The sequence below is a fragment of the Lissotriton helveticus genome, chromosome 8, assembly GCF_964261635.1.
Source record: "Lissotriton helveticus chromosome 8, aLisHel1.1, whole genome shotgun sequence".
NCBI classification, from domain to species: domain Eukaryota; kingdom Metazoa; phylum Chordata; class Amphibia; order Caudata; family Salamandridae; genus Lissotriton; species Lissotriton helveticus.
Window position 1 is genome coordinate 55,622,627 of NC_136069.1, and position 12,245 is coordinate 55,634,871.

General features: G+C 49.8%; 1 protein-coding gene across 1 annotated transcript in view; it reads right to left on the bottom strand.

Moving 5' to 3' along the window:
- Positions 1-12,245, bottom strand: part of PTGFRN (prostaglandin F2 receptor inhibitor) — a 443,807-nt gene that overhangs the window by 119,996 nt on the left and 311,566 nt on the right. The window contains exon 6 of the mRNA XM_078656608.1: positions 1,122-1,523. Coding sequence (XP_078512734.1) covers positions 1,122-1,523 — 402 coding nt within the window. The remainder of the gene's footprint in view (positions 1-1,121; positions 1,524-12,245) is intronic.

Here is a 12,245-nt window from a genome sequence, read left to right on the forward strand (position 1 = left end):
ACTTCGAGGAAATCGCAAAGTTCTCTATATATACAACACCTTCTCCGCATGGTGTCCAACCAAGTGTGTCTCTCCCTCACATGGAAAGTATGAGCCTGTGTGAAGGAGACATGGAATTTCAAGCATCTGAGGGAAGGAGAGATGTCTTACATGCTTGGCACTGTGAGGGTTTGAGGGAAAGGGAGACACATTCCAGGAGTGTGCTTTGGGGAATGAGAGATCTGACTGGGAAGTGTATAGGCCTGAGAGAAGCAGAGAGGCCTGGGAGGTGAGGGAGAGTCTGGGAGAAGAGGGGAAGCCTCACAGTGGAGTGTCATAGCGCGAGGGAGTGAGAGAGGGCTCACAAATTTGATAGTGAGGGAAAAAGAGACAAGTCTAGAATTGAGCCAGGCTTTATAGAAAGAAGGGACTAGAGGTGGCAATGAGGGTAAGAGTCTGTGAGTAAGAGGGCAGATCAGGCAGTAATCGGGGCCCTTATGACCAACAATCACACATTTAATACAAAGAAAACGTTCGAACCAGACAGAATGTCTATGAAAGCAAATTGAATCACATTTATTAACAGATAAGCCAAATGCAGTGGATTACGGTTATCCTCTACTGGGCACCGTCCCATTGCTTGGTTTTCGGTGGTATTCCCTACATTATTATTCTATTACTGTTGAGTAACAGTCTCAGGTGTCAATTTGTAATGTCCTGATGAAGATCCTTGCATCACTATAGGATCGAAACGTCGTCTAGCACACTGACCCTGTACTTTGTATATATAATTTAAAATAGGGTGAAAAAGCCGAAATATGTTCATTTGTGAAGAAGAATATTTGTCTGATCTGCGCTACCAATTGGCTGAGCGTCTCATTTTTTTTTCTGTTTCCACTTACCATTTGACTCAATTGTTAATAAATGTGATTCTATTTACTTTCATAGACATTGTGTCTGGTTCACATTTTTTCTTTATTGCATGTGTGACTGTTGGCCACAGGGACCCTTGTTCCTTTAAAAACATTATGTATCCCTGGTCCCTATATATCCTTGGGTTTTGCTTGCACTTTTGTAGAGAGTGGTTGACTGTGGCAGCAGTGGATTAAAAGATGCTTTGCAGTAAACATTGACTCACGCACCTGAAGTCTGAAACTCCACCTTGACGGGTTCCGACGTGGCATTGACGACTGCCTGCCACACTCCACCTCCACCGATGGTCCACGCCGACACCACACACCGGTACAGCCCGGCGTCTGAAAGCTGCGTCCGGTGGATCCTGAAGCGGAACAGGTCCTCTTGAACCCGCTCCAGTACCACCGCATCCTGACGCGCCGGGTCCTTCCAGTCCTCCAGTCGCACCAGCGAATCGTGGCTCACGGAGATGACCCCGTAGGGTGCTGAGGGAGGCTTCTCTACAGTCACTACCACCGAGAACCTGCGAGCCTTGATATTGTGGGGCGACACCTTGCAGCTCATCTGGAACGTGTTCCCAGGGGTGGAGTGGGGCTTCTCTTGTAGTGCCTGGACAGTCAGACGGTAATCTAGGAGGAAAGGCAGCATCAGAGAATGAGAAGCACATCAACACAAGGGGAGCTCATGTGGGGAGGTGAGGAAAGGAGGCCAGAAATAGATGCAGAATCTTAGCTCGCCTGGCGGGAGTGTGATCCCTGCATAATCAGGGCTCATTAGGAATGGATGGCTCAGCCATCCAGGGAGGCAAGGTATGAGTTTCTCTTCTGGAATGGGGGCATGACTCATCTGTACAAGGAGTAAGGTGGGATTTTCTCTTTTGAGATTCAGGGACAGCTCACCTGTCCATGGGGAGAAAACAGAAGTCTCTTCTGAGATGAAGGAATGGGTCAGCTGTCTATGGAAAGAAGGTGACATTTTCACTTGAAGGTCACGGATACCCAAGCTGTCTATGGAAACAAAGGACTGTCGCATCTTTTCAGGTGGAGGGATAGCTCTGCTGTCTTTGGAAATATAGCATGATTTTCATTTCCGGATTCAGAAAGGTCTCAGCTGTCTACAGAAACAAGGAATTATTGTTTAGACTCAAATGGAGGGATAGTTCAGCTGTCGATGGAGACATGGTATGGAGGGGGTGTCTCATTTCAGGTGGATGGGTAGCTCAGCTGTCAATGCAGACATGGTATGGAGGGGGAGTCTCATTTCAGGTGGATGGGTAGCGCAGCTGTCCATGCAGACATGGTATGGAGGGGGTGTCTCATTTCAGGTGGATGGGTAGCCCAGCTGTCCATGGAGACATGGTATGGAGGGGGTGTCTCATTTCAGGTGGAAGGGTAGCCCAGCTGTCCATGCAGACATGGTATGTGGGGGGTGTCTCATTTCAGATGGAAGGGTAGCTCAGCTGTCCATGGAGACGATGGTATGGAGGGGGTGTCTCGTTTCAGGTGAAAGGGTAGCTCAGCTGTCCATGCAGACATGGTATGGAGGGGGTGTCTCATTTCAGGTGGATGGGTAGCTCAGCTGTCCATGCAGACATGGTATGGAGGGGGTGTCTCATTTCAGGTGGAAGGGTAGCTCAGCTGTCCATGCAGACATGGTATGGAGGGGGTGTCTCATTTCAGGTGGATGGGTAGCTCAGCTGTCCATGCAGACATGGTATGGAGGGGGTGTCTCATTTCAGGTGGATGGGTAGCGCAGCTGTCCATGCAGACATGGTATGGAGGGGGTGTCTCATTTCAGGTGGAAGGGTAGCTCAGCGGTTCATGCAGACATGGTATGGAGGGGGTGTCTCATTTCAGGTGGATGGGTAGCCCAGCTGTCCATGCAGACATGGTATGTGGGGGGTGTCTCATTTCAGTTGAAAGGGTAGCTCAGCTGTCCATGCAGACATGGTATGGAGGGGGTGTCTCATTTCAGGTGGATGGGTAGCTCAGCTGTCCATGGAGACATGGTATGGAGGGGGTGTCTCATTTCAGATGGAAGGGTAGCTCAGCTGTCCATGGAGACGATGGTATGGAGGGGGTGTCTCATTTCAGGTGGAAGGGTAGCTCAGCTGTCCATTGAGACATGGTATGGAGGGGGTGTCTCGTTTCAGGTGGAAGGGTAGCTCAGCTGTCCATGCAGACATGGTATGGAGGGGGTGTCTCATTTCAGGTGGATGGGTAGCTCAGCTGTCCATGCAGACATGGTATGGAGGGGGTGTCTCATTTCAGGTGGATGGGTAGCTCAGCTGTCCATGCAGACATGGTATGGAGGGGGTGTCTCATTTCAGGTGGAAGGGTAGCTCAGCTGTCCATGCAGACATGGTATGGAGGGGGTGTCTCATTTCAGGTGGATGGGTAGCGCAGCTGTCCATGCAGACATGGTATGGAGGGGGTGTCTCATTTCAGGTGGATGGGTAGCTCAGCTGACCATGAAGACATGGTATGGAGGGGGTGTCTCATTTCAGGTGGAAGGGTAGCTCAGCTGTCCATGCAGACATGGTATGTAGGGGGTGTCTCATTTCAGGTGGATGGGTAGCTCAACCGTTCATAGAGACATGGTATGGAGGGGGTGTCTCATTTCAGGTGGAAGGGTAGCGCAGCTGTCCATGCAGACATGGTATGGAGGGGGGTGTCTCATTTCAGGTGGAAGGGTAGCCCAGCTGTCCATGCAGACATGGTATGTGGGGGGTGTCTCATTTCAGGTGGATGGGTAGCTCAGCTGTCCATGCAGACATGGTATGGAGGGGGTGTCTCATTTCAGGTGGAAGGGTAGCTCAGCTGTCCATGCAGACATGGTATGTAGGGGGTGTCTCATTTCAGGTGGATGGGTAGCTCAGCTGTCCATGCAGACATGGTATGGAGGGGGTGTCTCATTTCAGGTGGATGGGTAGCTCAGCTGTCCATGGAGACATGGTATGGAGGGGGTGTCTCATTTCAGATGGAAGGGTAGCTCAGCTGTCCATGGAGACGATGGTATGGAGGGGGTGTCTCATTTCAGGTGGAAGGGTAGCTCAGCTGTCCATTGAGACATGGTATGGAGGGGGTGTCTCGTTTCAGGTGGAAGGGTAGCTCAGCTGTCCATGCAGACATGGTATGGAGGGGGTGTCTCATTTCAGGTGGATGGGTAGCTCAGCTGTCCATGCAGACATGGTATGGAGGGGGTGTCTCATTTCAGGTGGATGGGTAGCTCAGCTGTCCATGCAGACATGGTATGGAGGGGGTGTCTCATTTCAGGTGGAAGGGTAGCTCAGCTGTCCATGCAGACATGGTATGGAGGGGGTGTCTCATTTCAGGTGGATGGGTAGCGCAGCTGTCCATGCAGACATGGTATGGAGGGGGTGTCTCATTTCAGGTGGATGGGTAGCTCAGCTGACCATGAAGACATGGTATGGAGGGGGTGTCTCATTTCAGGTGGAAGGGTAGCTCAGCTGTCCATGCAGACATGGTATGTAGGGGGTGTCTCATTTCAGGTGGATGGGTAGCTCAACCGTTCATAGAGACATGGTATGGAGGGGGTGTCTCATTTCAGGTGGAAGGGTAGCGCAGCTGTCCATGAAGACATGGTATGTAGGGGGTGTCTCATTTCAGGTGGAAGGGTAGCTCAGCTGTCCATGCAGACATGGTATGTAGGGGGTGTCTCATTTCAGGTGGAAGGGTAGCTCAGCTGTCCATGCAGACATGGTATGTAGGGGGTGTCTCATTTCAGTTGGAAGGGTAGCTCAGCTGTCCATGAAGACATGGTATGGAGGGTGTGTCATTTCAGTTGGAAGGGTAGCTCAGCTGTCCATGCAGACATGGTATGGAGGGGGTGTCTTATTTCAGGTGGAAGGGTAGCTCAGCGGTCCATGGAGACATGGTATGGAGGGGGTGTCTCATTTCAGGTGGAAGGGTAGCTCAGCTGTCCATGCAGACATGGTATGGAGGGGGGTGTCTCATTTCAGGTGGAAGGGTAGCTCAGCTGACCATGAAGACATGGTATGGAGGGGGTGTCTCATTTCAGGTGGAAGGGTAGCTCAGCGGTTCATGCAGACATGGTATGGAGGGGGTGTCTCATTTCAGGTGGAAGGGTAGCTCAGCGGTTCATGCAGACATGGTATGGAGGGGGGTGTCTCATTTCAGGTGGAAGGGTAGCTCAGCGGTCCATGGAGACATGGTATGGAGGGGGTGTCTCATTTCAGGTGGAAGGGTAGCTCAGCTGTCCATGCAGACATGGTATGGAGGGGGGTGTCTCATTTCAGGTGGAAGGGTAGCTCAGCTGACCATGAAGACATGGTATGGAGGGTGTGTCATTTCAGGTGGAAGGGTAGCTCAGCGGTCCATGGAGACATGGTATGGAGGGGGTGTCTCATTTCAGGTGGAAGGGTAGCTCAGCGGTCCATGGAGACATGGTATGGAGGGGGTGTCTCATTTCAGGTGGAAGGGTAGCTCAGCTGTCCATGCAGACATGGTATGGAGGGGGGTGTCTCATTTCAGGTGGAAGGGTAGCTCAGCTGACCATGAAGACATGGTATGGAGGGGGTGTCTCATTTCAGGTGGAAGGGTAGCTCAGCGGTTCATGCAGACATGGTATGGAGGGGGTGTCTCATTTCAGGTGGAAGGGTAGCTCAGCTGTCCATGCAGACATGGTATGGAGGGGGGTGTCTCATTTCAGGTGGAAGGGTAGCTCAGCGGTTCATGCAGACATGGTATGGAGGGGGTGTCTCATTTCAGGTGGAAGGGTAGCTCAGCTGACCATGAAGACATGGTATGGAGGGGGTGTCTCATTTCAGGTGGATGGGTAGCTCAGCGGTTCATGCAGACATGGTATGGAGGGGGGTGTCTCATTTCAGGTGGAAGGGTAGCTCAGCGGTTCATGCAGACATGGTATGGAGGGGGTGTCTCATTTCAGGTGGATGGGTAGCTCAGCGGTTCATGCAGACATGGTATGGAGGGGGGTGTCTCATTTCAGGTGGAAGGGTAGCTCAGCGGTTCATGCAGACATGGTATGGAGGGGGTGTCTCATTTCAGGTGGAAGGGTAGCTCAGCGGTTCATGCAGACATGGTATGGAGGGGGGTGTCTCATTTCAGGTGGAAGGGTAGCTCAGCGGTTCATGCAGACATGGTATGGAGGGGGGTGTCTCATTTCAGCTGGAAGGGTAGCTCAGCTGACCATGAAGACATGGTATGGAGGGGGTGTCATTTCAGTTGGAAGGGTAGCTCAGCTGTCTATGGAACCGAGTTGTGCCCTTGTGAGAGGGACACCTCTCACTTATCAATGGGAAGAAGGCATTATTTTCATTCCCAGGGTCAGCTCAGCTGTCAATGAAACCCTATTGATATGTCCTCCGAGAGGGAGGGATAGCTCAGCTGTCTATGAAAATAAGGCATCAATTCTACAACTGGAGGGATAGCTCTGCTGTTTACAGAAGCAAGGTATTATTTCCCCAACCAGATGTAGGGACACTTCAGCAGTCTGTGGAAACAAAGCGTTGTGTTTACGTCCAGATTCAGGTCTAGCTCAGCTACCTATGATGTTATTATATAAAAACAGAGATGATGACAATATATAGATTTACATGAAATAATTTTATAACATTTGTTAGTGGCCTTTTCAGTTCTTAGAGCCATGGAACCTACTAAAGATTGTATTGTGTCTCAAAACAATTTCAAATTGTATTAATCAATCAGTTAACAAATATGATAACGCGACAGTGTATATTTCTATAGATTGATAAATGACACTGCCCCTAGTTTTTTGTTTTTTTACCAGAAACACTTACCAAGAAAGTTATTACAAAGCAATACAACATTTTAATAAATAAAGATCATTTTCTAAAATAATAAAGAACTCCTTGAGTGAAACGGAGGTCAGTACTGTTAATTGAGAGTGCGCCGCCAATAAGGATTCATGGACTTGGATGAAATATTTTGTTTTTGCCCAAGGGAAATAAAGTTAGCACACCCAGAAAAATATAAACTGCTATTGAAGAAGGGAGTACATGTTAACCCACGTCACTCAATGTCTTTCAAGGGGGGGATATCACATGATCTGTAGATTTGGCTGATGTTTGATTGAAAAGGAGGCTGGATAGGAGCTCAGAAGATGGCTGCACCAAGCACAGAACTTTAAAATGTAGCAATTGTTTAATTAGAAGACAATGCAGGGAGCGGCAGGCTGTAGAAACATCAATTTATGGAGCCCAGAAAACAAGCTGACCCAGAAGCAAGCAGACCTTCCAGTTGTTCTCAACTCTCTGCAGTTTCCTGAGAAATCTCCAAGCTGCAAAACTCCTCCTACACTTTCGTTTTAAGCTTGAATCTTTTCTGGATTCAAGTGCTGTATATTGATTTTGTAGCAGTATCTTCTATCAGGAGGCAGGGATTGTTAAAGTGTGTATCTGCAAACAAGAGTTCTAACACTCTTTGACCCACCACAGTTTACTTATTGGCTCGGATGTCTACACACAGTACAGTTTTGTGAAGGTGTGTATGGGAGGCCAAGTGGCTGCCATGCAGATTTTATTTAAGAATGCCTTTCCTAGGTAGGCCAGGGCTGTTCCCTTTATCCTTGTTAAGTGGGCTCTTGACCCCTCAACCAAGGTAACTACTGATGGTTTGCGACAGCCTTAAATTGTTCGGACAAGCTATCTCGCAATTGTCCCCTTTGTAGCCGGAGAGCGCTTGCTTATGCAAAAGAGACGAAAAATTGATCGCCATACCCGATAGGTTTGTCTTTTGCAAGTAATACATAATTGAAAGTCTCACATCCAGTGACTGTAGGGCTCTCTCCGACTGCAACTTGGGTTGTTGGAACAAAGCATTCAAGTGGACTGCTTGGTTAATATGAAAACGCGATTCGACCTTTGGGATGAACTGTGGATTTGACCTCATCACTACTTTATCATTATGAATTTGGATATATGGATCTTGTGATGTAGGCGCCTGCATTTAGCTAACTTTCCTGAACACTGTAATAGCTACTAAGAAGAATACGGTTTTCAGAGTTGGTTGATTTGATGTCTGAATCATGCTTGTGTTCAAAAGGTGCTTTCATTGGTTGGGTCAGCAGCAAATGGACGATCCTCCTAGACGTGGGTGCTGCCCTTTCCGGGAAATCCTATGACTGGTGCAGTGAAGAAGAGCACTCACGTATGCCACTATGGTCATTAAGTACACTTTGTTTATTTTTTTTCCAGAGTTTTATATAGCGCAAACTTGATTCGAAGGTATCGGGTATCAGAGCGATTTACACGAGCACCAGTAGCGTTTACACGAGGACACACTCATTTTTGTTAGGCAAGGGGAGATTATGGGCCATATGTAGGTAATTTGTGTTTTGCGATTCTCAAACTGCGATTTTTAGGGAATCGCAATTAGAGAAACGCAAAACGCAATGTAGGTAGGATTAGCAAATTTTTTGAGAATCCCACTCATTCCTTATTTGCGAATCGCAAATTGAGATTCGCAAATAAGGAATACCTTCTCATTCATTCCTATGGGCTAGAAGGTCCATAGGAATGAATGGGAAGACATTCTCAATTTGCGATTTTCAATTACAGAATCGCAAATTGAGAATGCAATTTCAGGGTTGCAAGGGTGTCAATAGGACACCCTTTTGCACCCCTGAAATTAACGTGTGCACATGTGGCCCACATACATGCCCTAAAGGGCATGTATGTGACCCACATGGCACTTTGAATAATGCCAAAAAGTGAATTTTTTAAAGAAATCGCAAATTACCACCAACCTGAAGTTGGTGATATTTTGCGATTCCTTAAGTCAAAATTCGCACAACTTAGGTGCTTCCTACATTGCATTTAAGGAATCGCAATTTGCGACTCCTTAAATGCAATTGCAAAATAAGGAATCGCAAATTTTGCGATTCCTTATTTTGCATGTGGGTTTTTGTGTGCTGCATAGCACACTGCCCTAATTGCGATCGCAAATGCTGAAATTCTGCGAATTTCAGCATTTGTGAGCGCAATTAGGCTTCCTACATATGGCCCCAAGTGATTTGCCCAGAATCACAGGATGGTCAGCGTCATTGCCGAGACCCGAACCCGGTTTCCCAAATCTGAGGTCGAGCACCGTAGCCATTAGGCCAACTCCTCTCCCCAGTGAGGCACAGTAGTGCTTTTTCTCTAGCAAACAAGAGAGCTATCAGCTGACTGTAGCATCTTCCACCCAGCCTCTACCAAGGCTTCTTGTTACACCAATGTATGATCCTCTTCCTCTTGTTCCTATAAACACTTTCTTGTGGTAGGCCTCCTGTCCTCCTTAAGTATCTCCATGGACCATGTTTCCTGGTTCTGGGTAGTTGGCACCAGGTGGAACACTTCTTCCTGCATTGTTGGTAGGTTGGGATGTACGGTCAGCTTCATGACCCAGCCCTGTGACATTTACCCTAGGTCTGAGAACAATACATGTCTGGCCCACTGAGGGGCTACTGTGATGAGTTTCATGCGTGCCTGTTTCTGTATTGTACGTGATATCAATGGGATTGGTGGTAAAGCGCAGGCAAAAGTCCCTGACCTTTCTATCGACAGTGCCTTCCCTGGTGACTTCTGGTGGTGAAATCTGGTGGCGAGGCTATGGCATTTGGCATTTTCCAAGGATGCAAACAGGTCTATGTGTGGCGTGTCCTATCCTTGAAAGATGTCCTTCACCCCCTTTTCCTTTAACTCCCACTCATGCATGGCGCTTGTCGGTCTGCTTGTGTGTTGTGTTCTGCTGGTAGGTGTATCACATTCAGCGTTATCTTCCTTTTTAGACCTCACGTCCATATACCCTGGGCTAGTTTGGATACCACGTGAGCTCTTGCTCCCCTTGTTGGTTAAGGTACAACACTGTGGCTGGGTTTTCTATCTGCATTTGGACCGACTTTAATTTCACATGTGCATTCAAGGCCTACTATGCTATGTTAAGCTCTGCTTCTCTTGGGCTCCATCGCTCACTGATGTTTAGATTTCCATGCGAGTTCACCACCCCGTGTGGGATGCACCTGTTGTAATGGTTACTACGGGAGTCAGTAGTTTGAATGGTCTGCGTCCTGAAATGTTTGGGTTCTACCTCTGCATCTCTTTCTGTGACAAATACTACATCCTCCCAACTCCCGGCTGACTGTGACCATTATTGGCGTAGTCACTCCTGCGGTGGGCTCACATGCACCCTCGACAGTCGTATTAAGGGAGTGCACGATGCCCTCATGCCCATCATCTACCCACCGGTCTCACCGTCAGACACTGACCCTCTGGTGGAGGTGAGCATGCTCTATTAGTGCCTGAACTCTCTTTGCTACAGTGAATACTGTGGCCTTTTCTGTTTAGAATCACCCCACGGAAACATTTATCCTTTTCCAGGTGTGGCTCTAATTTCTGTTGAGGGGGAATTCTAGCTTTGGAGAGGTCCTCTCACAGGGTTTACAGTCTCCTGGCACAGTTTGATGGACTTCGCCTTTACAACCAGTCGTCCAGATAGGGATAAACATGTATTTCCTTCCTTCTGAGAAGCACTTCAACAGCGGCTGGACACTTTGTCAAAAATCATGGTGCAGACTGCAGGAACAGGAACAGGAAGCAGGCCTGCCTCCCTCCGCTAAGCCAATCACAACGCTGCAATGGCCAACAAAGCCAGGCGCCTATGGGGAGGCCATTTTCTGCAGCCTACATGGAGAAAAGGCAGATTGTGAATGACTAGTTTGGTCAGCCCCAGAGAGCCGACCAAACAGTCAGCGCCCTCAGCAGCAGGCAAGCCCGGCCTCCCCTGCCCTAGAGCAGCCCGCCTGTATTATTTCTCTACTCTGGGTGTGATTGCTCTGTAGTTTGCAGGTTTTTTGAATGCCTCCCGACACTGGTTCGAGACTCTGGCCAACATGGGCAGGAACTGATTAGGTCTCGGCCTAGCGTACACTGCGCAGCAGTGTCGCGCAGCCGAGATTTTATGTTTACAAGTATGGGGGCTTGAACCTGCCCCTCTTCTCCATTGGCTGGCTTCCTAAACAGAGGCCAGCCATTGGAGGAGAGGGGCATCACTCCGTTCAAGCCCCGTCTTTTTCGGTTTCGGGGGCGTGTTTTTTACAGTTTTTAACTCCGTGACGTCATCCATCACTCAACAGCAAAAACCACGCCCCGAATGCGAAAATGGGAGCGCTTTTCTGACGCCATTTCTGCCCGACCGCCGCCGGAAGAAGTCGAGAAGCTGCCGAGTCCTCCGGCGAGTGCTCGGTTTTCTTGCCTCTCTTCCCTGATTGTGCCCATGTTATAGCCTCTGTCCCCTCTGTTGTGCGTCTGCCCCCGCGTTGTGCTTGCTTTCCGGCCCCCCTCGTTGTGCTTACTCCCCTTCCCCCTCGTTGCTTGTGCTTGCTCTCCTGCCCCTGCCCCCTCGTTGCTTGTTGTGCCTCTGTGCCCTGCTTGTGATTCGGTTTTTGTGCCTCTGTGCCCCCCTGCCCCCTCGTTGCTTGTGCTTGCTGCCACCTCGTTGCTTGGGCTTGCTCTCCTGCCCCCTCGTTGCTTGTTGTGCCTCTGTGCCCTACTTGTGATTCGGTTTTTGTGCCTCTGTGCCCCCCTGCCCCCTCGTTGCTTGTGCTTGCTGCCACCTCGTTGCTTGTGCTTGCTCTCCTGCCCCTGCCCCCTCGTTGCTTGTTGTGCCTCTGTGCCCTGCTTGTGATCCGGTTATTGTGCCTCTGTGCCCCCCTGCCCCCTTGTTGCTTGTGCTTGCTGCCCCCCTCGTTGCTTGTGCTTGCTCTCCTGCCCCTGCCCCCTCGTTGCTTGTGCCCTGCTTGTGATCCGGTTTTTGTGCCTCTGTGCCCTGCTTGTGATCCGGTTTTCGTGCCTCTGTGCCCAGCTGTTGTGCGTCTGCCCCCTCGTTGTGCTTGCTTTCCGGCCCCCCTCGTTGTGCTTACTCCCCTGCCCCCTTGTTGCTTGTGCTTGCTCTCCTGCCCCTGCCCCCTCGTTGCTTGTTGTGCCTCTGTGCCCTGCTTGTGATCCGGTTTTTGTGCCTCTGTGCACTACTTGTGATCCGGTTTTTGTGCCTCTGTGCCCCCCTGCCCCCTCGTTGCTTGTGCTTGCTGCCACCTCGTTGCTTGTGCTTGCTCTCCTGCCCCTGCCCCCTCGTTGCTTGTTGTGCCTCTGTGCCCTGCTTGTGATCTGGTTTTTGTGCCTCTGTGCCCTGCTTGTGATCCTGTTTTTGTGCCTCTGTGCCCCCCTGCCCCTTTGTTGCTTGTGCTTGCTGCCCCCCTCGTTGCTTGTGCTTGCTCTGCTGCCCCTGCCCCCTCGTTGCTTGTTGTGCCTCTGTGTCCTGCTTGTGATCCGGTTTTCGTGCCTCTGTGCCCTG